The 26,420-nt window shown below is 52.6% G+C and overlaps 2 protein-coding genes, 1 long non-coding RNA gene and 2 other non-coding genes across 13 annotated transcripts; 1 reads left to right on the forward strand and 4 right to left on the reverse strand.

Moving 5' to 3' along the window:
- Positions 1–926: 926 nt before the first annotated feature.
- IL4I1 (interleukin 4 induced 1) lies at positions 927–9,859 on the reverse strand. 3 transcript variants are annotated; one of them, XM_075076507.1, is made up of 8 exons: positions 9,469–9,859; positions 7,428–7,642; positions 6,350–6,462; positions 5,356–5,557; positions 4,836–4,904; positions 3,365–3,498; positions 2,700–3,155; positions 933–2,515 (listed from the first exon to the last, which is right to left on the reverse strand). In XM_075076507.1, exons 1-8 carry the CDS (start codon positions 9,479–9,481, stop codon positions 2,434–2,436), a joined length of 1,284 nt encoding a protein of 427 aa, XP_074932608.1. In that variant the 5' UTR covers positions 9,482–9,859; the 3' UTR covers positions 933–2,433. The 3 variants fall into 3 exon arrangements, with proteins under 3 accessions (XP_074932607.1, XP_074932606.1, XP_074932608.1); XM_075076506.1 differs by having other exon boundaries at positions 927–3,155; positions 7,428–7,558; XM_075076505.1 differs by having other exon boundaries at positions 927–3,155.
- Positions 9,860–15,415: 5,556 nt separating this feature from the next.
- Positions 15,416–15,487, reverse strand: TRNAE-CUC (transfer RNA glutamic acid (anticodon CUC)). The gene has a single exon. It is a non-coding gene; the product is annotated as a tRNA-Glu (tRNA).
- A 328-nt stretch (positions 15,488–15,815) lies between these two features.
- TRNAL-CAA (transfer RNA leucine (anticodon CAA)) lies at positions 15,816–15,923 on the reverse strand. Its single transcript has 2 exons — positions 15,886–15,923; positions 15,816–15,861 (listed from the first exon to the last, which is right to left on the reverse strand). It is a non-coding gene; the product is annotated as a tRNA-Leu (tRNA).
- Positions 15,924–16,178: 255 nt separating this feature from the next.
- On the reverse strand, positions 16,179–23,093 carry LOC142049104 (uncharacterized). Of its 5 annotated transcripts, none has more exons than XR_012657609.1 (6): positions 22,955–23,093; positions 22,297–22,435; positions 21,241–21,318; positions 20,434–20,539; positions 19,832–20,198; positions 18,271–19,510 (listed from the first exon to the last, which is right to left on the reverse strand). It is a non-coding gene; the product is annotated as an uncharacterized LOC142049104 (long non-coding RNA). The 5 variants fall into 5 exon arrangements; XR_012657612.1 differs by having other exon boundaries at positions 22,297–22,439; XR_012657611.1 differs by lacking the exons at positions 18,271–19,510; positions 19,832–20,198 and adding an exon at positions 16,179–17,376 and having other exon boundaries at positions 22,955–23,050.
- On the forward strand, positions 22,384–26,401 carry LOC142049079 (uncharacterized). Of its 3 annotated transcripts, none has more exons than XM_075076521.1 (3): positions 22,384–22,465; positions 23,789–23,952; positions 24,401–26,401. In XM_075076521.1, the coding sequence occupies exons 2-3, from the start codon at positions 23,865–23,867 to the stop codon at positions 25,780–25,782; spliced, it is 1,470 nt and encodes a 489-aa protein (XP_074932622.1). In that variant the 5' UTR covers positions 22,384–22,465; positions 23,789–23,864; the 3' UTR covers positions 25,783–26,401. The 3 variants fall into 3 exon arrangements, with proteins under 3 accessions (XP_074932622.1, XP_074932621.1, XP_074932623.1); XM_075076520.1 differs by lacking the exon at positions 22,384–22,465 and adding an exon at positions 23,145–23,242; XM_075076522.1 differs by lacking the exon at positions 22,384–22,465 and adding an exon at positions 23,145–23,242 and having other exon boundaries at positions 24,404–26,401.
- Positions 26,402–26,420: the final 19 nt, after the last annotated feature.

Below are 26,420 nucleotides of genomic sequence, written 5' to 3' on the forward strand. Positions count from 1 at the left end.
CGTTGTGCCCTGATATGGTGTTGCTCTAGTGAAGAGCCTGCGGGTCTGAGCTGGGATGAAGACATGAGCTTAAAGGCTAAAGAAAGCATTTGCTTTGCTAAAACAATTTGTGTGGGGAAAGGGAGCTGGTGTTCTGCAAAGGCTGGGGACAATGTGCAGTTACAAAACAAAACCAAAGTCAGAGGTGATGCGATGAAGCGAGTGGGCAAAATCCTTCTATTTTCTCTTTTTGCAAGGCTTCACGGCGTATTTTTCCCAGTGCAACTGACGCCGCGCGTTGTGACCAAATCTTTTCTAAGCTTAAGAAGGTGCCCGTGGCCTTTTCGACCCATTTGCTGTGCTGCCAACGCCTCACTCGGCCTGATTTGAGGTTACGCGCGCGGTCTTGCACCGCCTCAAAAGAGCAAGGCCGTGTCCCGGGTCACCGTGCTGCTTGCGATGGTGCGGCACGTGTGTTTGTTACAATTCCTGAGGAGATGAAGGAGACCTGATAATGACGTGCCATGAAATTCTGCATTTCAGAACATCGCTGAGGGTGGTTGGGCCTCCCTAAAAGTGACTGGAGCCCGTTGTAAGGTGCTCTTAACACGCTGTTGTTGATCGCGCTGTACTTATTTAATTATCGTCTGTCTTTAAATGCCTTAAGCTGGTGCAGATCTTTGTCTCTGCAACACCTGGTGGAAATCTGCTGGGTCTAATTAGGTCCAGCCCTTCCCTGGGTGCAATGGCACCCACCAGTTCCGTCCCTGCTCCCTCTAGTGAGAGCTGAACCTCTGCTTCTTGGGCTGGAGAAGACCATGAGCCATTCCCCTCCAGCTATGTGGAGTCAGAGGTTGAGAAGCAGGTTTGTGTTTAATGAGAAGCGAGATCAAATAAATATATGCAAAGTGTTGATGCGGAAGTCACGGGCACAGCACACAGTCGGTATGGTCAAGCAGATGTCAGTTTACTGCAGTCACAGCATGGTTAATATAGCTCTTTAACCACCTTATCACACCCAAGCCTATTGTTAATTGGTCACTATGGCCTTGGGCTTTATCATAAGGACAGCCACGAGCAGCATCAGCAACTCCCGAATGTGGATTGCCTCGGTTTTGCTAAACTGTAAGGAGATGCTCCCACCGGGGGTACGGGATACGGCCCCTGTTGACAGAGTAGCATCTGTGGCCAACCTTGGAATTTGCGACTTATTAGGAAGACGTAATGCCATCCTGCACGTCCCCACAGTAAGTTTGTACAATGCCACTTTGTAAGCGTTGGAAAATACAAAATCACATTTGTTAGTAACAGCTACATGCATTGGTTTTTAACTCGCGACATCCTTGAGGCCTTCTCGTTCCCAGGCAGGTTAAGTCCACACAGTCTGAGCCTGGATTGTTCACCACGTGTCCTTGGCTTTCCAGATATCCCACATGCAAAGCAGCTGAGTGACTGCAGCAAAGGTCTGGCATGATGGACTTAGCAGCCAGTCTTGTCTTTCCTTTTGCTTATTTAACAATATCCTTCCAATAATCTGAAAAAAAAAACCAACCACCTGCAGGTTGAGTTTTCAAGACTATGAAATTTAGGACAAAAATTGCTGGTGAGAGGAGAAACTCCAGTAAAAGCCATTAACGCCTCTGTGCACAGGCTGTATTGCTTCTGGACTTGCTTTTTATAGTCGCAATGTTAATTCTACCTCTCTAACTTGGTGTTGGCCATGCTTTGAGATCAGCTAGACGGGGGGTGGGTAGAAGAGACCCCGGAGGTTAGAGATCAGGATTGCATCCTGACCGGTACCCGTGGGGGTTAGGAGTGGTTGTGTTGGGCTGCGCAAAGGAGTTGATGACTCAGAAGCAATGAGTTGTCTCCCAAACTCTGGAAGGGGAGGAAGACTCAGCTGATGGGCGATGAGTTTCTAAATGGCTGAAGTGACAATATGTGATGACGCTTCTCTCCGCAGAGAGATGAAAACACCTCACACACAAAGAACTGAGAAATATCCACCTTTATTCCATCTTAGTAATTTCCTGAAGTACTTTGTACATAAATAAATTAGAATTTACTGCAGTGTATCTGAGCCAGGGTAATATTAAGAATCATGAAACCTACTTAGACATTACTTCTTTTTAAGTACTCCCTCCCATCCTCCTTAAGTGTTTAACTCGTTACCTATTAGTCTTGTCTGATGACAGTCAAGTGCTCCTTGAGTTTCTTCTTTAACACCTTAGCTACTGATATCTTGCTGTTGACTTTGCTTGGAAAGAAACAGCTTTACACCAGCCAAAGTGCCTTCAGGCTGTGCTGGTGGCATCCAGCAAGCCCAGCCCAGGAGCCCTGCTCAGAGATCTTCCTTCTGCAAGAAACCCCTCATCTGCTCCAGCTCCTCCTCGTTCAGCATCTCGGCTTCGCTGCTGTCGTGGTGGATGTTGCTCGCAGCCCTGATGGCTGATTTCATGGCAGTATCGATCCAGGCATGAGGCTGAGCTGTGTGTTCTCCTGCAAAATGCACCCTACCCTCTTGCTCGAAGAGAGCCTGTGAGTAGTCGACGAACTGGTAAGGGGTGAAGGCAGCAAATGCCCCCAGGGAGTGTTTGTCCAGCTGCCACTTCTGTATCACGTACTGGTCGCAGGTGTACTGCAGGTACTCCTTGCTCACTTGGTGGATAGCTGACAGGTCTTCGAGGACTACATCCAGGCACTTCTCATCTGTGAGAGGCAGGAAAAACTCAGCATCGTCGTTCAAGGTGTAGGAAGCCAGGATCACGCCCAGCCCGCTGGAGAAGTTGTGGCTGGGGTAGTAGATAAACCGGGAAGGGCGGTCGGTGATGGACTGTCCTCCTCGGATGCCATCCTTCTTCCAGAACCTCTCAGAGCAAGCCAAGGCTATTTTGGAGGCGCTTGCATAGTGGATGGAGCGCAGGGCGTGGGTCTTTGGAGGAGACAGCGGTGGCAGGAATTGGATGTGCCTGGTGGCTTTGGCAGTGGATGTGACAAGGACATAATCTGCCTTTACTATAGTTGGGGCCAGAGTGTCCGGAGCGCGGTAAAACACGTGGACTTTGTTTCCCTTGGTCATGATTTTCTCTACTGTGCAATTGAAATGGATGACGTTGGGCAACGCGTCATGGAAGGCTTTGGGCAGTAGGTCAAATCCCCCTGTGATTTCATCAAAACTGAAAGGAACAAGAAGGAGAAGGTGAGGGAAGGACATTGGGGTTTAGGAACTGTAAAACCTGACCTCTTCTAGAGATGCTAACAGAGCTGGGTGGCCCTTTGAGTCAGGAGCGATTCCCATTCAGACATCTAAATGCCCCTGAAATTTCCTCTTCTGGTGGATTGCTGTGGACCCAAGCAAAATGGTTTGCCGTAAGGTTTGTCTTACCTCTCGTTAGAGAAGATATCAAAATCCCACAGTGAGGCAAGGAAGGACAGATAAAATCCAGAATCCTCATTCAACAAGTCACCAATCATCTGAACTGCGCCTCGGCTTAGATTTCCTACTTTAATCAAATACTCCTAGAAAAGCCAGTAAGAAGACATAGCCTGATGTTATTATCTCAATGTGTGAATCCCTTTTATATCCCAGGCCAAAAGTTATGCCCTGCTGCCGTGTTCCTGCTCCTGATCTGCTTAAAGCCTGGACCAGAAGCTTTTTTTTTTTTAAATGCAGCTTTTGTAGCTTCTCACAGGAGATCAACGTCTCTGGTTTCTCATGACAGAAGTTCCAGAGGTGAATGAGTGAGGGATTTGTGGCTTGGTGTACCCACTCTGAGACTGCTGGATCACACCAAAATGCAGTGGATTGCTCAGTAAATCCTCCCCGGTGCTTGATACATCATCATGTCTGATTAAGGGACCCATGATGGAGGAACATGGCTAATCTGGATGATGCAACGCTCCAGCCTTGGGGCGGAGGGGCTGGGAAGCTGCGTGGTGGAGAAGGCCCTGGGAGTGTTGGTCAAGAGCCGGCTGAGCATGAGCCAGCAGTGCCCGGGTGGCCAAGGAGGCCACCAGCCCCCGGGCTTGTGTCAGCACTGGGGTGGCCAGCAGGAGCCGGGCAGGGATGGGGCCCCTGTGCTCGGCCCTGGGGAGGCCCCACCTCGAGTGCTGGGCTCAGGTTTGGGCCCCTCGGGACAAGAAGGGCCTTGAGGGGCTGGAGCGTGTCCAGAGAAGGGCAGCGGGGCTGGGGCAGGGTCTGGAGCACAAGTGTGCTGGGGGGCGGCTGAGGGAGCTGGGGGGGTTTAGCCTGGAGAAGAGGGGGCTGAGGGGAGCCCTTCTCGCTCTCTGCAGCTGCCTGAGAGGGGCTGGAGTGAGGGGGGGGTCGGTCTCTGCTCCCAAGTCACCAGTGACGGGACGAGAGGGAACGGCCCCAAGCTGCGCCAAGGGAGGTTTAGGTTGGATATTAGGAACAATTTCTTCACTGAAAGAGGGTTATCAAGCATTGGAACAGGCTGCCTGGGGAAGTGGTTGAGTCACCATCCCTGGAGATATTTAAAAGACATGTAGATGTGGCACTTCAAAACGTGATTTTATGGTGGACTTGGCAGTGCTAGGTTAACAGTTTGACTTGATGATCTTAAAGGTTGTTTCCAACCTAAATGATTCTTTGATTTTCTAGAGCATTTCCAGACACCACTGCTTTTCTCCTGTTTCCAGATGGTGAGACTGCTCTAACAGTCATGCTTGCTCCTTTCTCAGCATTTTAAGTAGAAGGCAGCACTGATTAGGGAAAAGGTATCCAAAAGTGTCAACAGAGGAAGAGACTAGAGTGACGCAGATCCTTTCTCAAAGCAGGGATGCAAGATTATCATCAGTAGGGGGATTAAATTTACCCTCAAGACCCAGCCCTTTACCTTGGTGGAGAAGGAGTCATATTTAGCTAGATATTTCTTGCAGTCTGTAGCCTGGAACTCCTTGAAAGCCTGGAGAGGAAATATTGATATATTCATGAGAAGTGCATTTCCCCAGGTGTTGCCCCAAAATCTGTTAGGATTCATCTGTGATATTCAGTCGTGGTGTTTGGTAACCCCTGGAGCTGAGCTAGAGCTAGTGGATCCTCCCGCCTGGGCTTCAAGTTCTGGGAAGTTATGCCTTGGTGTGGCATTTTCTGCTTCATCCAAGTCTTGGTGAATCTGTTCCAGAGAAAGGAGGCCTTGCATATAAAGAGGAGTTCGCAATCAGCTGCCCTAGTTTCTGAACGAGCCTTTCTGCTTTTCATTCTGATAGGACCCTACTCTTCCTCAACTCATCATTGAGTCTTCCTCAACCCATTGTGCAGGTGAGGGTCCACCACAGCTCAGAGGAAATAGCTTCAATGTCTCTTGGAGGAGGAACATTGCTGGAAGGTAGCATCCATTCCCCGTGGGCACGTACCTTGTGTAGAGCCCTTCTATAAAGCTGGACGGCATTCTTGCCTCTCTCAGATGGTTTCACTGTGTAGTTTAGGATGTTGGGGTTTCTATTCACTTCCTCAGTCCTTGTCCGAATGCCGTTCACAAGGTACCAGGTCTTGTCATTTGTCTGGATAAATGGGTTTAGCTTCAGGTCAAACTGCCTAATGAATTCACGGACAAGCCTAGAAAAAGAGGAGAGCACATGGGGACAAGTGTTTGCAAACAACCAAACCCACAAATCCTACCACCAAGACATTAGGAGGACAAAAGGACACTTTCCCGTCAGCTAAGCTTGTGTAGCCACGTATTATTTTGACTTGTGAGTGGAGGTTGCGGCTATTTAAGGCACTGCTCTCTCTAGTTTTTGCTGTTTGAAGTTGTCCTGCCTGCTCCCAGCTCAGTGCAGCAACCATGGGGCTACGGACAAAGGAGCCCTTTGGCTTACACTCTCTCCAGCTAGTGGTTGCGCAAGGATGTAATCGGGAGTAAGAGCAATGCCGTGTTGAAGTAGGAGGCAGGGGTTCCCTATGGCTCTGGCACTTCTCCTTGGCATGTGTTGTGGTTGGTGACTCACCTGCAGCCTCTTCCCATAGCATTTTGGCCGATGACTGAACCTTGTTTGACGCCACCCTCTCACAGAGCCCAAGCTGGATGCCCTCTCCATCAGAGCTGATGGAAATTCATCCATCTTCTGGTGCTGTGACTTCCAAAATAGAGGTCTGACCATGCATGGACATGATACTGAGATGAGGGGTCTTCCTTCATCCTCCCAATTCAAATGCAGGTGGTGAGCGTGTGCTTTTTGTCCCTTTTAAGCAGATGTTAAGCTCTGGGGGAGAGAAGGGGCAGACAGCTCCTTCTGCTGTGCTACGCTCATGTGCAAGACCTCAGCCCCGTCTCAAACCACAGCCTTGTTCCTCAAAACAGGCTGGTTCCTCAGCTGATCGTGACAGCGAAGTAGGACACTGCCTTACCTGTGCTTGGTTGGCAGGCGCATGGGACCCAGCTCCACATACCAGTCCTGTCCCTCTGGTCGGTACGTTCTGATCCGCCCACCGACCCGATTGCTCGCTTCCAGAATGGTAACCTAAAAAACCCAAAAGGATGGAGTGGAGATTGCAGATGTTCAGGCAATGGTTATTTGAAGCAAACCACCTACAAAGCAAGTCTATAGGCACTGTGGCAAGCAGCATTTATGGCCCATGGGGTGGGACAGGTCCCCTCCAGATGGCAAATGAGCCTTCCGTAGATCCAAACCCCTCCTCTGTATTGGCCAAGATCTCCCTACCTACAGGGCAGTTTCACAGTTCCTAATTTATGTCATGTTTGGACATCTGCTCTGTGGTAAGAGGGTCCTAGTGTTGGTTCAGATACTCCCTGCACTGGAAGGATGAAACAGGGTTTTGAAAACAGCCAGAGGAAGGCACCAACCTGTCCCTCCATGCCTTTGCAACCTTTGAAACTCATAGGTTTGAATTTTGCCTAGCACCTTGGGATGGTCAACCCAGTTTTGAAACTCCCAGACTATCTGGCGCCTTAATAAGGCAGGATTTGACAGGCTCATGAGTCTTGTGTTGGTTGATCTACAGCCATGAATGTCACCGTTGGGCTGCAAGTTGCAACAAGTTGGAGAATTAGAGAAGTTGTGGCTGGAGGTGCCTCTGGAGGTGTCTAATCCCACCTCCCACTCACAGCAACACTGCTTCCAAGGCTGTCCCAGGGCAGCTGTAGCTCTGCCTGATCTCAAAAAATCTGTGGGGACGGAGAAGGAGGACTGCACCTTTTTACCTTCGTTGCTTACATTCATTTGGGGAGCACCTAAACAACTTGCCTCGCGTACAGCGTCCCCTTATCCCCTCCTGTCTGCGCCTGTGGTTTCGAAAATCATGCCTTAATCAGATTAAATTACTGGTGCCCTATTGCTGTTCCTTCCTTTTTCCCACCACTGTGATACACTCCCTTTTCATTTCCTTCTCCCTCTCCGTGCTGGAAAACCTTTAGCGTAGGGAAACAAGACCCAGTGGGACTCATGGGTCTCGTGCAACTACTTACCTTGTGGCCGGCATCTCGGAGCAGCTTCGCTGCTGTAAGCCCGCTTATTCCTGCACCGACAATGACCACGTTTGCTGGGTGAGTTGCAGGTTCCAGCCCATTTTTGGCGATTCTCAGCAGTTCCTCGTAGTCTTTGTCATGAAGGCAATATTCAGGGAAATGTGGAAACCTCTTTGCACTTAGGAAACCTACTAGCAGGAGGATTTGGAAGAGGACTAGGGAGAGAAGAAAAGAAGAGAAGAAAATAATGCAACGAAGGCACTCAGCATGCAAGTTCATTCCTGACAGCATGGGAGGGAGGTGACAGCACAAACTGGCTCCGAGCATGTTGGCATCCAAACCCCAAAGAGGAGCACCTAGCAAATAAGTTTTCAAGTGAACTGGCACGATTATGAAATCCGTGGCATCAGCAGGTCTCTCATGAATGCAGACAGATGTCAAGCGGTGTCAGTGAATGTGATTTTTGAGGAGAATCAAGCGCGTAGATGACTTTTTTTTACCCCCCTGTAGTCATGTTGTGTTTGTGCAGCTGCTGTGGTGAGTTCCCAAAATGAGTCTGACCCCTTTGAATAAGCTCAAAAGTCTCCATAATGAAGAACGGTAATGAGCGTCGCTCATGCGCAAAGAATTAAGGCAAACTTGTCCCAGCTGCCTTTTCCCACACCTTAGTAATTCACGGCATTTTTGGATGCAGTGGATAGAATGGTGGAGAGAGGAGACAATATTATACAGAAAGATGGACAGGCTAGACAGATGAAGAAAGGGGATGGGACTTCTCTGTTTTGGAAGTGATTTAGTTTCTGAGGTACCCTATAAGGAATAGAGACACTTAGAGGGAACAGCAGGCAGACTGCAGCCCCTTCAGGATAACCGTTTCTACCAGAACAGACACAACATTATATTAATAGTTTTACAAGGAAAGGAAGTTTGAACAGGAATCACCCTGGGGTTTGGTTTTTTTTTTTTCCCTAGTTTTGGTTTCTGTTCTCCAAAATAACTACAGGCCAACTTTCATTTTATTTTCCTTCCCCCAAATACTGCCAGTTTCCTTTTGAAACCACACCCTGGGTAATTTTTAATCCCGGAAAATCTCCGGGGAAATCACTGCTTTTGCTGGAACAGTCCCAGATCTGCAGACAACCTGGGTTGAAGTGCACCTGCTATTAATAAACTTCAGACCTGTTACCCTGCAGGTGATTCTTCTGAGACACCCAAGTCCAACTCCTGAAAGTAAGTCTTTCTACAACCTGTAGAGCTGATCCATCTTCCTGAAGCCACTGTGGCAGTAAAAAATAATTAGAGAGAATCTGCTACAATTAGCCTGTTAACAGCAGGATTGCCGCCTTCAAAGTATGACAGAACGTGATATCATGTTGATAAAGCTGCATCAACCTTCCTCACCCAATGCTGCTGCTGCCCTAATCTTCCTTGAGGACCGGGGGCGCTGCCTTGAGCTGCGTCTCTGGCACGTGTGGGGTTCGTAGCGGTGCAGAGCCACCAGCCGGCCTTGCTGCCCTCACCTCACCCAGCGTGGCAACTCCAAAGACCCGTGGATTATGTGGAAGACAAAGGAGCTCCTTCTTGGAGAGCAGGCTCTCCGTGGGAGACGCACTCGGACCAGCTCTTGGAAACATCTGATGGATCTCCATCTACCATCAGACCTCCTTGTGTTGTGGCTAGATGCTGAGAAACTACATCCCCGATGCAAGGTGGTGTCATCCGGGAAGGTTTCTGGAGACTCAGAGCTTGTGCCTGTGTTTCCATCTCTCCCCGCACAGCTAGGAACATCCCACTCCCCAAACTTGCAAGGGAGGTCCCCCACTGCCCACAGTGCTGCAAAGGTGAGCTCCAGGTGACCATGAAATACCCTAGCTGAAGAAAGGGAGGTCTGTGCTTCTGCTCTCAGGAGGTGACACAAAAGGAAGATGTTCCACCAGATGGGAAAAACCCCAAACCCAGGCACTGAAGATGAAAGAAAACCAGAAAAAAAAAAAAAAACCAACAAATAAGAGAGCTCAAGGTTCAGGAAAGAGTCACTCACCGATCCTAGTCATCGTTCCGGTAGGAAGACAAGTCCACGGCTGAGATTTATTTTCATTTTATACCCTGGCTCAAAAAAAAAAAAAAAAAGGCAACCCAGCTGTGGTGGTTAAAAAAAAATTCTGCCAATCAGTGCTTCCCGAAGCGCCCGAAGTGTGATTTGTCATAAGAAAGGGAAGTAGCCGTTGAGCATGTAGTCAGTTCCTCTACCGTTCTGTTGTTTGGGGTTTTTTTAACCCCTCTTTACTCACTGATGTTACAAGCTTTGGACATCAGCCATCACTCTACGGCACATTTTAGGAAGTGTTATGACTATCAGAATACAGTAGGGGTGACCACACCCTTCTCCAGGAAGGGCAGAGAACTTCCCAGCAGTGAAATATCAGGCTTGGTTTTTTCCTTGTATGACACAAAGGGGCACCCATTTAAATCTATCTAAATATCACGGAATTCATTCTGCGTCCCGGGGAGACCTTTGAGCTAGCATCCAAAGTATCCTTTCTGGTGATGAAAATGGGCATTTCCAGACGACGGTTCATCTGTTGGACCCTCTGATGTTGAAGTGCTGCACAATTTTGGTTTGACCCTGTCGTCATTACTACAGAGGGAGCTCAGAGCTCAGATACCTTCACTGAAATGGCAAAAACTGGGTGAGCTGTACCAGCGTTTTTCCAGAATGAAGAAATTTGATCTACCAAAGCACCATAAACCTACCTGAGGAACCATCTCTTGGCTGATTCACCACATCTTACCCACCATGTGGACATACCCAACTCTGTAGGCACCTTGGCTGGTCTGCTCCTAAAAAAAAATATTAATAATTGGAAAAAAAAAACACAAACTACACTTCCCCTCCAAACTTTCTTGTCTTTTCTATCCTTTGCTTTATGCCTAAAGACTTGGGGGGGTTTCATTTAATCAGATTATTTGCTGATTCGGTTGAGGAAATGAAACTTAATGTTGGTATTTCCCAGACGACTGGACCTCGAGGGGTGATCTCAGCGCCAAGGCAGACGCCAGCCTCACAGACGGGACTTCCCCTGCGAAGTATGTTGCTGGAAGTGGTTTTGCAAGCCTCAGTAGTGACTGGCTCTTCTTGGTACAATTTTCTTTTTGAAATCCAATTTTTTCCCCCCCCCCCCTTGCAATGCTTTCCATTCTCCTTGCATTGGAGCCCAGAGCTACGTGCGTCAAAGCAGATGCAAACTCATTCCCTCGTGCTATTAAAAGTTTGGTCTTTAGTTGTCTGCGTGTCTCCTCTGGCCATCCAGACAGCAAGGTTGAGAGCGCGGTGCACTTTGAGTATGATTCTTTGGTTTTCCTGTCTTTTTTTGAGTAACGCTTCCTTTACTTCTTTGATTGCAACAGCTCCAGTCTCCTGTGCAGAGCCAACCTCATCACCGTGCTTTATCCCACTCAAGTCTCAAAAATACTGTGGGTTTTTACTAGGTTTGATCATGAATTATCTCGAGGCGGAAGGTAAAGCTAAAGGTCGTTGAGTCCAGCTCCCAGAGTTTCAGTAGAGTTTTGGAGAACCGCGGCAAGGGACGTGGGGCTTTGGAAAGATCAGGTGGTGGTGCCCACCCCCGATGCTACGTTGGTCTACTGGTTTAAATAATGCCTCAGAAGGGTGGATTGCAGAACCACGGCAAGGTCAGGACTGTGAGCATGGCATGGGCATCCCATGCATTACCCCTTTCATGAAGCTACGCTCTCAGGAAGTTACAAATTAAGTTCCCTCTGGGTGACTCTGGTCTTTGGGGAATGGTGCTTACAAATTCTTTACGTCACTGATGACTATGGTTGTAATCTTTGCTGCCCGGTAGGAACCACTGAATATCTTTGCATCTACAGGATCTCTTGGTTCTGGTGGACTTGCAACATAGGCACTAGGAGTTTGTGGTGCTGTGTTCAACGGGTCGTCTTGGATGTAGGGCTTGCCCAGCAATGTTCTTGTTGATGGAATGTGGGTGTGTTTTTATAGCAAGGTGGAAATTTTGTGGTCCCATTTCCTCTGCCTTTTCCTGCAGGCAGCCCAGTCCTGGGGCAATTTAATGTTCCCCAAAACCATATTCTCAGTGTTGCTGCTGGGGTGGCCAAGGAGGTTCACTGTGCTTTTAATATCACCTTGGCTGTGCCATCGATAGGGCCAGTCGCTTCCAAAATTATGATGTTCTTAAATCCAGCACATACCTCTGCCTGCATTAGGGCAAAATTAGGAACTGATTCCTTGCATCCAGTTCACCAGCTTTCACTATGATGTCCGCAAGTTCCCCTTTGTCCTCATTAAAACTGGGTGACGAACATCTGTGGAAACTTTCCTTCTGAGAAAAACTGAAGGATTGCATGTTTTTCTTGACATTTTTGTTCCAGAACATGTGTCTGTTTAAGAAGAATCCACCGGTTTTATTCAGGTTTAACATTTGCAAAAGGCAAAGCGAAAAGCAATTATTTTTCTGCAGAAAAACCTTGGTTTGTGTCTGATATTTTATTTTTTTTACTGGTTTGTGATTAGCAGGTTGTTTTCCCGATACCTGTGGGTATCTACGCTGAAAACCCAACAACACGTATTACCCCTTCATATGAAGCAACGACACTTCTTGGGGGATTTAGAGATTAGATTATGAAACCAGGACGTCAACATGTTCCCAGGACAGCTGGAGATTTTGGAGGGAGGGCAGTTTGTTTCATCATTTTTTGATAAAAGCCAGATTAACGCGTGTCCTAACACATTGCTTTAGTCTCAACCTCAAATGACAGGGTTTATTGTCTGGGGATAAGCTATGCATGCTGCAAATTGCAAAAGGAGTTCCTCCCATGTTCCTGCTCCTGTCTGCTGCTTCCCTGAAGATTACTGGAAACCGAGTTTCCACCTGAAGCCGATTGCGATATGAAGCTTGGAGAACAGCGAGAGAGATGAAAACCAAACTGAATCAGCTGGCACGAAACAGGGGAAGAAGGGGCAATTATTTGCTTCCGAATAATTGTCTTCTGGTTTTAATGATGCATTTTCTTAATGAAGGGAGGAGAAGAGATGTTAGGGCTTGGTTCTCCAGAAGCAGAGCAGGTAGGTGTCGGCGTGAGGCATCATCAGCTGTGTTTTTTGATGGTGCATGGAGGGACTGGAAAGAAATATGGCAGGTGTAGGGGGGGTCATGTGTGCAAATGTGCGCATTTACACGTGGACATGAAAAATGAGCTACTTATGTTAAGCAGGCAGAGGGAAAAACCTGGGGTGTATCTGGGTGGATTTGTTAACTAAGTAGTTAGTCATAATGAATCTTCGAGCTGGCAGACGCAGGTCTGAGGTGTGCAGGCGGTTTCTGTTGAGGAAAGACGCTCTTGCAAAGGATTTTCTTGTTGTTCGTTTCCTGCTCGCCCAGAAGACTCTGGGAACACGTGTTGCATGTACTTGGCTTGGTCACGTGACTGTGAGACAAAACTTGTGAGACTGGGGTAATACTCTGAGAAATAAATGCTAGTTTTTAGGTTGGATGGAAGATTTCCATTGGGAGGGATGAGCATCCCAGAGGGGTCATGGAGGTCTTGAACCCTTGCAGGCACCCATCACACCTGGTCGCCCTGGCCAAGAGGGACCCCAACACTGGCCAGGACTCTTTCCATTGTGAATTGGGGGGGGGGGGCATTGTTCTCTTGGCCAATGGTAAGGCTCAGAGCTGCCCCACATTTGCATGCTCACTTGCATAAGTTGCGGAGGGTGGGGTTGCTTGTAGGACTGAGGGGTCCAGGCAGTGTGGGGGCAAGGCTGACCCATGGCGTCTGCTAGGGGAAGAAAGGGGAAGACCCAGCAGGGGAGGAGGCCCCAGAAGCGAATGAGACAGAAGAGCCGTGGCAAGATATCTCTGGCCAAGCAGAGGAAGCATCAGGGCAAGGCGAAGCGTCGACATGTGGACAAACAGAGGAAAAGGGCTTTGAAACAGTTCTTCCACTCTGTCAATGCCAAGATGCTCAACCAGATCAAGCGAGATGACCAGTTCCTCTCCCAGGAGGCAAAACGGCTCATGATCTGCTTCATGGAGAACATCTACGAGCAGGTGTTGAGCGAGGTCGAGCGGCTGCGGAGGAAGAGCCGCGATGCCCTTGTCAGCCCCGTGCACATACGAGTCGCCCTGCAGCGCGTGGTGCCAAAGAGGAGGTTGAGGCCTGTGCCCGCCGCCGTCTCAAGAAACAGGCGCTAGAGAAAACATCCTCCTTCCTTTGAGGTTCAGACGGGCGGCAAACAAGATCTAAAGCCCAAGGGAGAGGAATTAAACCACCAAAACACCCCAAATGCTGAAAAGACCTGCGCAACCACCGGTTTGGGAAGGCCAGAGCAATGTACCAGGTGGAGTGGGGTGTTGGTCAAATGAAATGGTCAACATGGCATCGTAATAAAGTCTGAATGTAGCAGCTTTTGGTGGTGTGAGTAGTTTCGTTTGCAGGACAGGATGAATGGGGTTGGGCTGTGGCTCGGGGTTTCATTGGTGAGAGTCTAAGTGGTTTTTACTTTAGAGAAATTCAGGCTTTCGTGCCCTCTTTGCTGCAAGTAGGTGGTTATATATACTTGAATATATGTCCTTTAATTACTAGCAGATGATGGGAATTGCTGCAAGGAGGGAAAAAGTTCCACCAGTCTAAATTACCCTAGGGTAGTGATGCTGATATCCCAATTCTGCTAATCCCATCCCTCATCAAGTTATTACCCATGACAATTAAAGCGGTGATTCTTAAAAAGAAGCCGGCTTAAAAACTGGCTGGATGGCTGAGCCCAGAGAGTTGTAGTGAGTGGAGCTAAATCCAGCTGGCGGTTGGTCACGAGCGGGGTTCCCCAGGGCTCAGTGCTGGGGCAAGTCTTTAATATGTTTATCAACGATCTGGATGAGGGGCTTGAGTGCACCCTCAGTAAGTTTGCAGATGACACCAAGTTGGGCAAGAGTGTCAATCTGCTGGAGGGCAGGAAGGGTCTGCAGAGGGACCTGGACAGGCTGGATCGATGGGCTGAGCTCAACTGGGTGAGGTTTAACAAGGCTCAGTTTTGGGTCTTGCCCTTGGGTCACACCAACCCCAGGCAACGCTCCAGCCTTGGGCAGAGGGGCTGGGAAGCTGCGTGGTGGAGAAGGCCGTGGGAGTGTTGGTCAAGAGCCGGCTGAGCATGAGCCAGCAGTGCCCGGGTGGCCAAGGAGGCCACCAGCCCCCGGGCTTGTGTCAGCCCTGGGGTGGCCAGCAGGAGCCGGGCAGGGATGGGGCCCCTGTGCTCGGCACTGGGGAGGCCCCACCTCGAATGCTGGGCTCAGGTTTGGGCCCCTCGGGACAAGAAGGGCCTGGAGGGGCTGGAGCGTGTCCAGAGAAGGGCAGCGGGGCTGGGGCAGGGTCTGGAGCACAAGTGTGCTGGGGGGCGGCTGAGGGGGCTGGGGGGGTTTAGCCTGGAGAAGGGGGGGCTGAGGGGAGCCCTTCTTGCTCTCTGCAGCTGCCTGAGAGGGGCTGGAGTGAGGGGGGGGTCGGTCTCTGCTCCCAAGTCACCAGTGATGGGAGGAGAGAAAACAGCCTCAAGTTGAATCGGGGAGATTTAGATTGGAGATGAGGGGAAATGCCTTCACTGCAAGAGTGGTCAGGCATTAGAACCAGAGAGGTGGGGGAGTCACCGTCCCTGGGGGTACTTAAAAGATGTGTCGACAAAGCACTTCAAGACATGGTTTAGGAGGCCATGGGGGTGTTGGTTTGATGGTTTGACTTGATGATCTTAGAGGTCTTTTCCAACCTTTATGATTCTAAGATCAGCCTGGCCATATGTTGTTCAGCAAGGGTAACAACTGGCTTTTAGAAAAACCGTGGTGATGCGGTGTGTGCGCTGTGAGGGGTCAGTCTGCTGCGAGAGAGCCTATTATGGGTATCATAAGCGGAAAAAAACCAAGAGGAAATTAATTTGTTGGGGGGGAAAAAAATGGAGCTTCCCTGACCGGGAATCGAACCCGGGCCGCGGCGGTGAGAGCGCCGAATCCTAACCACTAGACCACCAGGGAACCCATAGCGAGGCTTTGCTGCCGCCGCCCCACGAGCGGCCGCTCCACGAGGGACCCCACGGAGGGGGCGGCCGCGCCGCCCCCGCCTCTCCCCGCAGCCGAGCCCCCCGCGGGGCAGCCTGCACCCCGCTTCCCCCCCTCCCCGTGCTGCTTCGCCACGCGTGGGCGCACTTTGCAAACGGCGAACAGCAGAGACGGTTACAGGAGCAAAGGGGGGGGGGTTTGCGCGGGGGGTGGGAAAAGGGGAATCGGTGCTTTCCCTAACTGAGGAGTAGCGATGATGGGGGAATTGTTTTTTTAAAAATTTAGTTTTTAGAAAGAAAAGATGTGTCAGAAGTGGGATTTGAACCCACGCCTCCATTCGGAGACCAGAAAACCCCGGGCAGGGAAAGCAAAGCCTTGAGTCTGGCGCCTTAGACCACTCGGCCATCCTGACACGCTTGAAAGTCCTTCTCACCCTCCTCATCATCAACAATTACTCCTTCCACATCTTGCTCTTTTCCCCTTCTTTTATAATCCTCCAGATTTGCAGCAAGTTTATCTTTTTGCAGTGATAAAATCCTTTTCCGGCTCTTTTCTGCTCCTCCCCGGTCCACGCGGTCTCTGTTGCCTGCTCAGGATAACATAAGGATGTGCTTTTTCAGAAAAGCCAGACCGGCCCGATTTACACTGAAACACACCGTGATCCTGGCTGCAATTTGGTCACCCCCCTCTAAAAAGAAAAAATAGAAGAAAGGTGGAAAAAGAAGAGGCATGCTCGTGTGCTCGTGGTGCTAATAAAACCCCTGATTTAATATAATTTAACACCAACTCAGTTTTAATTTCTATTTTTATTCCATAGCCAAACTGATCCCTTTTCTCCTTAGCGTTTGCACTCTTGGAAGTCTCCCCCATCACTCTGCGAAGCCCAACGGGGTCCATCAAAGGCTTTTTTTTTTTTCCAACGTTTTACCAGTTGCCCCAGAAAGGCAGAGCCTGAAATTTCCAGGTTTAGCTCCAGATCTTTCCGAAACCCTTCCCTCTGCACGCTGACCATGCATTTGCTTAACAGAGGTGCAATAACTAACCTAGGAAGACTGAAAATCAAGTTGTTTCTGACTCTTTCCCCGCAAGGAAAGGCAGAAGAAAAGGTGTTTCTGGAGAAAAGTTTTGGGGATTTTCATTGGGGTTAAGTCAAGTTAAAAATAGGGTATGTTCTTTAGGTCTAATTCCATGCTTTTCAGGCAAGAAAAAAAATCCTTATGTAAATTCTGGATGAGGAAGAGCTGCCTCATAAAGGCTTTGCCGCAGCTGGCCGATCCTGGGCTGCGTTGTCAGTCCCTCATCTCAGTACGTCTGTCTGTATGAGAGCCTTTGGTGGAACACCTTTGCAGGGAGAAGCACTGGCTCTGAAGGAGACCCCGTGGCTGCCGCCACCGAGAGACAAGGAAACACCTCGAGGAAGAGGAGGAGGAAGCAGAAAGTCCGGTGGACAAAGCCTCTGCTTCAGCAGAGAAGGTCTCCGGCTCAGGTTGGGTGACGGAAACCAGCTCCGAAGGGATTAAACAGCTGGTTCAAGAAGGGATCCTGCAAGAGGCACATCTCCAGGCTGCTGAGCCAGCTGCAACCACCGACCGGGCGCATGTCAGGGGAGGCAAAGAGGCTGAGGAACAACTCCATGCACGTCATTTGCAAGGGATTGGTCATCGAGGCGGACCGCCGGAGGAGGCAACGCCGGGGGTCCTTCATCGGTACCTTGGAGTTGCAGGCTGCTGTGGATAAGGTTATGAAAGGTGAAGGTGGAGTGTATTTTGTCTTCTCCACCCCCAGCAGATCTTCTTGCGTGAACTGAATAACAAGGGTCTGTCCTCTCGCCGTGGATATCTTTCCTTGTCTCCCTCATTGCATGCCTGGGAGAAGAAGAAAAGAGGAAAAAAAACAAATAAACTCGGAGTCTTTCTCACGCACCTGATTCAATATCATTCCTGTAAAGACGACCGCCAAACCTGGTGTCCCACCAGTGCCCCCGCACCCACATGCCCCTGCAGGAGGTAATTTGGAGGGCAGCTCCCGGAGGGGAACATCTTCAGTACCCTGCCCACATATGACTACATTAATCAGCCTCGCACGATGCTGGTGGGAGACCACCAAAGTCCATCTTGGCCTCTTTGAAGACCCCTCTCCATGCAGCCGGGAGCTGAGGCGTCAGCGCCTGCAGGGAAAGCCTCCTCCCCATCAGATGCCATCTTCATCTCAGACCACACCAAGTGTCTGGGGAGGAGGCTGAAGATCCACTGGGGAGGTTTGCAGTGGTTGGAAACAGGGCGATGGCCTCTGAGTCATACCTGAAGTTAAAGTCATCTTGGCTTGGTACCGAGTAGGAGAGAGAAATCATGTTTTCTGCCACTGATTCTCTTTATTTTTAAGGTCTGCACTTATGGGTTTGGTGTGTTACTTTGCCAAGGTTCAAGGAGGTGGCCGGGTCCCGTACCAAAGCCCAGTGTTGTCTGGAGCTCCCTAGCCATGTTCTCCAGACAAAGCCCAATGACCTTACAGCTCAAATGCAAGAAAAAAACACATTAAAACAGGAGTAGGTGAGGCTGCGAGGGAAGCCTGCAGCTCAGCACAGCAGTGAAATGGCTGCTTACCTTGCCATGGCCAGAGCTCAAGCACCCCAGGCATCTGGGACACCCAAGTAGATGAGTTTGGCCAATGAGGCCAACGATTTGGGCTCATCTGCAGAAGGATCAGTGACACACACACACACCCCCAAGGGTTTTTACCCTCCAAGCTCAGGATTTCCCCCTTCCATGGCATCCGAAGCGATGTGGACTGGTAGGAGGAGACCAACCCCAGTGACCTCTGGCCCCTGGGCTTGCTCCTTGCTGGGGCCCTTTTGGGTACCCTGAGGCTCAGGGGCTTCCTCCTGCCTCAGCCTGGAGGTCAAAAGAGGCTGTGGGGCTTGTGTGCCTGCTCTGCCCATGGGTGAGCACACACAAACACAGATCACAACTGGTATTTATCACACCACCTTTTATTCCTGAAGCGGTTATCACCAGAGGAGATGGGAACGCCAGATGGGAGATGAAACAGCCCTTGGGCACCTTGCATCAAATGTCTTGGTGTGGGGAGAGTTTGGAGCAGGGAGGAAAAACAAAGGTCCTTTTTGTTGTGTTTGGGCAAGGCGGGAGCAGGAGAACCCTGTCCTGATCTGGCTGGGAAGAATAAGGGGTGTTTTTTCTTTCCTCCGGCAGAGTAGGAGGAACCTCACCCAGAGCTGGTGTTTTCTGCTGATGGTGGCCACGCTTCATCCCCGTCCTTCCCTTCGTACCCAAGGATACACAAATCTTTCTTCCCTTTCCCTCATGCCCCAAGATAAGCAGAGTCCTGGTTGACTTCCAGTCTCTGGAGAAGACCTCCTGGCTGGGCTGGCATCCCTGGGCTTCACCAGCACAGTGTGGGAGCTGGTGCACCCCACGGCCATGGCGGAGCCGTCAGTGTGTGGTGACATTGGAGCTCTGGCTGAAGCTCTTCCCGCACTCGGGGCACATGTAGGGCTTCTCCCCGGTGTGGTGCTGCTGGTGGCACGCCAGGTTGGACACCGCGTTGAAGCTCTCGCCCCAGTCGGCGCACTGGTAGGGCTCCTCGCCCGTGTGGATGCGACGGTGTGTCACCAGCACAGGCGAGCTGTGCCCAAAACCTTTCCTACAGTCGGAGCATTTGTAGGGCTTGTCCCCACCGTGGCTCCACTGGTGACGGAGCAAGTTGGGGAAGACCATGAAGCTTTTCCTACAGTCAGGGCAGGGGTGCTGGGACCCTCGACTGCAGGGAGGGAAGTTCTTCTCGCTGGTGGGATGAGGGGTGGGAACAGCAATTCCCTGCAAGTCCCTGGAGTTTCCCTCCCAGGACAATCCTGGACTTTCTCTTGGGAGCTCTGGTAGATGTTGGCTGGCTCGTGGTGCTGGGAGATGTCCTCCAGGCAGGTCTTGATGTCTGGGTCTGTGTGTGCGGCACTGACCCTCATCCCACTCTCCATCCCGTCCCCTGCAGAGGAAAGAGAAAGAGATCCTGAAGAGTCAGCTCCTGGCTGGGCTGGAAAAGGGAACCCACCAAAGAAGCAGGGGGGGGAAGCCAAGAATGAAGAAAGCTTATGTGAACTCCACCTTCAGCCCAGGCCCAAACACCAACCATTGGCCGGTTGGAGAAGCTTGGCCTGAAGTTCAGCTTCAAACCCCAGCTCTTAAAATCCTCTGTAAGCCAAAAGGAGAGCTTCTGCCTTTGCTTCGCATGGGCTGAGAGTTCCCCTCCAACGTGCATCTCTCAAGGAACCAGGAGAGGTTCTGGGACTCCTCTCCTAGAACATACCACACTCAGGTGGGTGTCTCAGGGCCTGGGTAAAATTCCCAGGTGTTTTGCTTTTCTTCCAGGTGCTTTCCAGGTTATTTAAGCCAGTTCCTCACTTGTGGAAGAGTTGTTAGAGAAGGGCTTTGCATCTGAGTCCTGGGGAGCTGGGGTCCGTGTCTTCTCCTCCAACTCCAGCCCAGAGGAGATCCTGTCGGGTTGAGAGTCAGCAGAGCTGGTTCCTAAGATGGAGCAGAGCTCTGGGTGCATTTGAGGAGCCACTACAAGAAGACGTGAGGACTCTGCTGGAGGCGGGACGATGCAAGGGCTGAGCAGAGCTGAGGAAGGTCTTTCTCTTTGTTCTCTTACATAGCATCTCCTTCCACCATGGCTGGAGAGAACATGGGGCTAGATGGACCATTGTTTTGATGTGGTAGAGCATGTGCTCCTCTGAAGAAGGTGGGGATGGAGCACGCTATGGGTCTCCAATATGAGTCCCAGGGGAGAAGCACCATTGCCAGAAGCAATGGCGAATGTCTCCCTCACCTCCAAAGTCTAGCAGAGCATCCCCTGTGCCCACCCAACCCCAAGACTTAGCCCAGGAAGGAGGGAAGGTCTGTCCTTACCCCAAGAGGAGTCATTCCCAGCACTCTCCTGCATGGCTTCCCAGTGCTGGGCCCGCTGGCCGGGATCGGTGAAGTACCAAGTCGCCTCCTTGAAGGTCGCTGGACACTGAAAGAACAAGGATTTCCCAACTCAGCGCCTGCCGCCGTGGGTCAGCTCAAGGCAGCGGGGAGAGGAGCCGTGGCTGTGTTCAGCAGAGCTGCGGGAGAGCCAGAAAGGATGCTGGCAAGCATCAGAGATACCAAGGTATTGTTCCCCATGGGGTGTAGTTAAGCTGTGGAAAGCCTTGCTGCAGGACATCACAGATGCTGAAGGGCCACGTGGGTTCAGAAAGCAGCTGGGCAAGCTTATGGGGCAGGAAAAAAAGAAATTGGAACACATTGAGGGTTGTTAAACACCCAGCAGTGCCTGATGGGGATGATGGAGCCGAAGGAGCTCAACAAGGCTGGGCTTAACCTTTCCACCCCATCCTCTGAGTCTTTTCGGGTCATTTAAAGACACAAACCCCCTTGCCCTACTGTGATTTTTCCACCTTCCCTGTGTTTCTGATACAGGGGCAGTTTGCATCCAGGTTCAGCCTTGAAGCATGCCTACCATGGGCTCCATCCTCTGCTCCTCACCACCTCTCCTGCACCCTGACCGCCGCCGGTGTGTGGGGAACCTCTTGGTTCAACAGGAGTTGCAGGAAGGTGATAACTCACAGCTACAGTCACAGAGCTGCTTGTACAACCCCACCAGACCAGGCAGAAGGTACCTGGCATAAATGTTTCGGATCAGCCGAAACGCATTTGCGGGAGACTCTCCCTCACCTGTGCTGGCTCTGCTGTGGCCATGTCCTATGTCCTTCTCCATCCCTCCCGGCAGCGATGGGGATGCTCTGCTGGAGTCTATGGAGGGAGAAGGAGGTGCTGAGCTGTTCTCCAGGGTGAAAAGATGGGAAAAAACCGTGGGCAAATCCAGGCAGTGCCCTTTGCGTGGGCATCTGTGCCAGGGAAGAAGCGGCCTCCTTCATTCCCGCAAGGTTTTTCCCCTTGGGACACAGAAGAGGGCTCAGCCAGCCCTTGCCCAGCAGAGCTCAGCTTTGTCAGACCTTTTCCACCTTCTTGGGAGCAGATCTGCTGCTTGGATCAGCAGGGAAGAGCCAGGTCCTGGGAGCAGCTCTGGTCTCCCCATGCCCTCTTGTGGCACAACTCACGCACAGAGATGGGGCAAGGGCAGGGACTGGTGCTCCTCTCTCTGGTCCCAGTACCGGGACTCGGGCTGGACTGGGGAGCAGGGCAGCCCCCTGTGGGTCTCTCCCTCCTGTGCCCATCACCTGGAGCCTCTGGCGCAGGATTTGGTGTAGACAGAGCCCGGGGGCAGAAGGCTGTTTCGTGCTTCGATGGGGCTGGGGACGCAGGCAGGGCACCTGCTGCCACAGCCCCTGCTCGGAGCACGTCCAGGGTCCCTGGAGCCCTCCTTTCTCCCCTCTGCCTTCAGCACCCAGCTAATACAGCCCCTTCCTTGTCCTTCCATACCCAGCCGAGCTGCAACACTCCCAGAGCCATCTGGGCTGCTCGGTGTCCCCCAGCACCCGGGCTCGGTCCCCCGATCTTCCCTGGGGACCCCCATCCACTGCCAGCAGCCAAGGAGTGATGGAGCAGGGAGAGAGGAGCAGGGAGGCTGCAGAAATCAGCTCTGCTCCCTCCTTCGGCGGCGAGGCTGGGGTTAAATGCCTGTGCATTGGGGAGGGCAGGGTTTAGGGATAATTCCCCATCCTTGCGCTCTTTCCAAAGCAAATCAAAAGAAAATTATTGCTTCCCTGCCACTCCTGGCTTTTCCCAGTCAGGGAGGGATTAAACCACCGCCAAACCCCCTGCGCTCACCGTAGAGAAAAGCATCTGTGTGGTTTCAAATCTCCTGGGCTTTCTCAGAGGCAGAAATCCAGGCTCCTCTCTCATTCCCCTGCTGCATTTCTTTATCTTCTTGTTCGCAGAGTTGTGTTTTCCTTGGCTTTCGCCATTTCTTCCTCCAGCAACAAGGAGGGACAAGTTGGTAAGTGGCAATTCCCTTCATTCCCACCCACAAGCGCGACCCCCAAGACTGGAGCTCGGGGGGGTGGAAACAATCTGTTTTTACCAGTTAATTGATGAAAGCACAGTTTCAGCCACTTTTCCAGGTGAAAAAAAAAACTGATTTCTTGCTTGCACAGCTCCCATCCCTGATGCTGATCAGGCAACCAGCCCGGTGTCCTCCTCTCCCACCTGGGGGATACCCTGGTACCCCCGAGAGACCCCCCCCCATCACCTTCCCACGCTCCCCCACTGTTGCAATATACAAATATCCCTGTTGCTGCTGTCACGGCCTTCCCCTGGCAGAGTTTCTAGCAAGGCTGGGGCTTTCCAAAGCCGCTGGGTAAAAGGGAAGAGCATGGGGGTAATGTGAGTGATGGGGCAGGACCTCAGTGGGGTCCCGTGTGCCCCCGGGGGTGCTGGGGAGCCTGCGGGGAGGGTCGGGATAGGGGCAAAGCTGGGGTTGGGTTACCTCTAGAGGGCTCTGGGTAAACGCTGCCGGCAAGGAGCCTGTTCTTGGCGTCTCCTCTCTCCCGGATACCGACTTGGGCTTCCGGAGCAAAGCCATGCCCGCCGTCGCCTCCATTGTGCCCTGCTGTCAGGAGGCTCGGGGGTCCTTGGGGTACAAGGGGGGGTCTGTGTACCCCTTCTCCTTGCAGCCTCAGCCTGGGAAAGGGGGGGGACACGCTTCTTCCAGGGAAAGCCCTGCGGAGGCAGCTCCAGGCTTGGCTGACAGCGAGTCCTGAGCCGGGGACGCCAGGTAATGGGGAGAAACCGGGGGTAGGGATGTGCCTCCGCTCTGCAGCGGGGTCCTGAGCTGTGTCAGGGCTGGAGCTTGCGGGATCTGGTCCCTGGGGACGCTCCCAGGAGCAGCGGCTCCTTTTGGGAGAGGACAGTGGCTAAGCAGGATGGGGAAGGAGCCCCAGTCCCTGCATGCATCCAGGACTCCCCAGGGATGGGGCACACACCTCCTAGGACATATCCCCCTGTGCCCCGGTACTCTGGGCGGGCTGACTCCCAGTGAGATGAGGACTGGGGGAACTGGGATGCTGGACGGAGGAGGGGCAGAGATCGCTGTGGGATGTGGTCTGGCAGAAAGGTGGGGGGAAACAGGGACCCTCCTGCCCATCCCCAAGCTGCTCCGTGGAGGTTCAGGCTTAGTCCTAGACAGAGGGACTGTCCATGTGCTGCAACCCAGGGAGAAAAAAAACCCCAACATTTCTTGAGGCACCCCCAGAACAAAACCCAGGCAAGAAGAGCTACATGGAGGATTTCCTTCATTTCAAGGGATTTCTCTTCCCCACAGGGGATTTTGAGGAGCCCTGAGAGAGGAAAGGAGGGAGAAACCCTCGTTCTCCCGGCTGCCTGTGCCTCTCCCCACCATGGAGCCGTGGGTGATGTTGGACCCACGGCAGAAGGCCCTGTACCGGGACGTGATGCAGGAGAGCTACGAAACACTGATGTCCCTTGGTAAGCAAACACAAAGAACCCTCTTTCCTTCTTCAGCATTCCCCCCCAGACACTATTTTTTCCTTGCTCTTTTCCTTCTGTCTCTGGCAGGGAAGCAAAGGGATTGTGAGTGGGATGGGAAGAGGGGAGGAAGAATCCAGGCAGGTTTTGAGGGGGATTTCCCCAAATCTCAGCCCTGTCCTCAAATTTTCTCCAAGAAAATGTCATAGATCTCTCTGCTTTTTTTTTTTTTCCCATTGGAAATACGGGCAATGGGGTGCGCTCAGCATTTCCACATTCCCCATTCAAACCAGGATTAGGTTTCCCATCGCGTCTCTTTTCCTTCTTTCCAGGAGACCAGGTTTTTTATGGGAGTCCCACTCCTGCTCCATCAATTTAAATACCACCCCCTGCTCTGGTCGAGGCCACACTCTCTCCCTTTTTTTTTTTCCTTTTCCCATCTTCCCAGCAGCTCAGGGGCTGGTGAGTGAAAAAGCAGTGGAGGAAGCGGTGGAGGAGAGCTGCGAGGAGCTGGAAGCGCGCTCATCCCGCAGACCCGAGGGGGAGAAGACCCTCGGCTCCAACAGGCGGAAAACAAAGCGCCCGGATAAAGCCGTGCCACCCAGCACCACCAAAATCCCCAAAGCCGCAGCGGTCCCCAAACTGGACTGTGCCAAACCCCTACACGGAGTGGCCAGCAAGGGACCGGCAAGGGAGCGGCCGTTCGGCTGCACCGACTGCGGCAAGAGCTTCCCGTGGGCTTCGCACTTGGAGCGGCACCGGCGGGTGCACACCGGCGAGCGGCCTTTCGGCTGCCCCGAGTGCGGCGAGACTTACAGCCAGAGCTCCCACCTCCTCCAGCATCGCCGTACCCACGCCAGCGACCGGCCGCACAAGTGCGGCGACTGCGGCAAACGCTTCGCCGGCGCAGCCGAGCTGGCGGCACACGGCCGGGGCCACGCCACAGAGAAACCTCACAAGTGCAGCGACTGCGGCAAGGGTTTTGTTTGGGCGTCCCACCTCGCCAGGCATCGGCGGGTGCATACCGGCGAGAAGCCCTACCGCTGTGCCGAGTGCGGCGAAGCCTTCAGCCAAGGCTCCCACCTCGCCAAGCACCGCCGAAGCCACACCGGTGAGCGGCCCCACCGCTGCCCAGCTTGCGGCAAGACCTTCTGCCAGAGCTCCGACCTGGCCCGACACCGCCGCACCCACCTGGGCAAGAAAGCCCTGCGCTGCGGCGACTGCGGCAAGCTTTTCCGAGCCGGACCGGCGCTAGCGCGGCATCAGCGGTGTCACCGGCGCGAACGCGCCCACTGTTGCGCCGATTGCGGGAAGGGCTTCGTTTGGGCCTCCCACCTGGAGAGGCATCGGCGGGTGCATACGGGTGAACGCCCCTTTCCCTGCGGCAGCTGCGGCGAGCGCTTCGCCCAAAAAGCCCACCTCCTCCAGCACCGTAAAACCCACTCCCCCGACCGGCCCTACAAGTGCGGCGACTGCGGCAAACGTTTCGGCGAGGCTCCCCCCTTCCTTGCCCATCAGAGGGGTCACGCTGCCCAGAAAAGCTACACCTGCAGCGAGTGCGGCAAGGGCTTCGCTTGGGCGTCCCACCTCGAGCGGCACCACCGCGTCCACACCGGCGAGAAGCCCTACGAGTGCCCCGAGTGCGGCGAAGCCTTCAGCCAGAGCTCCCACCTCACCAAACACCGCCGTAGCCACCTCCCCAAGGTCGCTTTCCCCCTCGCCCCTCCCCAACCGCTGCCCCCCTCCAGGACCCGGCTGATGGGGGAGAAGCCCCACAGCGCCGCGGGGCTGGTGAAGCCACCCGGAGCCTGCAGCGGTGAGGAGCCCTGAAGGACCGAGACCCCCCCCTGCCGGCATCGGCACGATGGATGGGGAGGAAGGACCTTGCCCAAGGGAAAACTTGGCTTGGGGACAAATCGAAGGACACCAAGTGACATTTAAGGGGCAGAGAGTGGCACCGGGGTGGGTGATGGAGCTGCTCCAGCGAGGCATCGGGGTGGGATTTATCCTCCCTGGTGTCTCCCAGCAGCAATGGGTGCAAGGTGCCTGCACCCTGCCGTGAAGGGGACCCCAGAAAGGGATGTATCGGGGGAGAGGGAGCCTCTTCCCAAAGGAAACGCTGCTCTTCTCCACCCAGAAAGGATGGGGATAACCCAGGGCTGGTTCTTGTGCCAAAATACGGTGGTATTTATACCTGCTCCTTGCTGCCAGCAGGCTGGAGAAGGGGATGCTGCGTTGCGCCGATGGAGGGGGCGAGACGCCGAGGGTCTGCAGCGGGCTCAGTGGTGGGAGGTGCCGGCATGGGGTGAGGAATAAAAAGGGAGCCCCTCAAGCCCCCTGTGTCTGGCTCTCCTTGTGCACCAACCCCAGGCTCCGGTGCTTTTCCCTGCTCCTGGTAAGAAACACTTCGCGCTTCTTCTCCCTCTCCAAAGACAAAAACACGCTGAGACGGGCAAAGGGGTTGTTTT

Source organism: Phalacrocorax aristotelis, chromosome 31 (assembly GCF_949628215.1).
Source record: "Phalacrocorax aristotelis chromosome 31, bGulAri2.1, whole genome shotgun sequence".
Taxonomy (NCBI): Eukaryota; Metazoa; Chordata; class Aves; order Suliformes; family Phalacrocoracidae; genus Phalacrocorax; species Phalacrocorax aristotelis.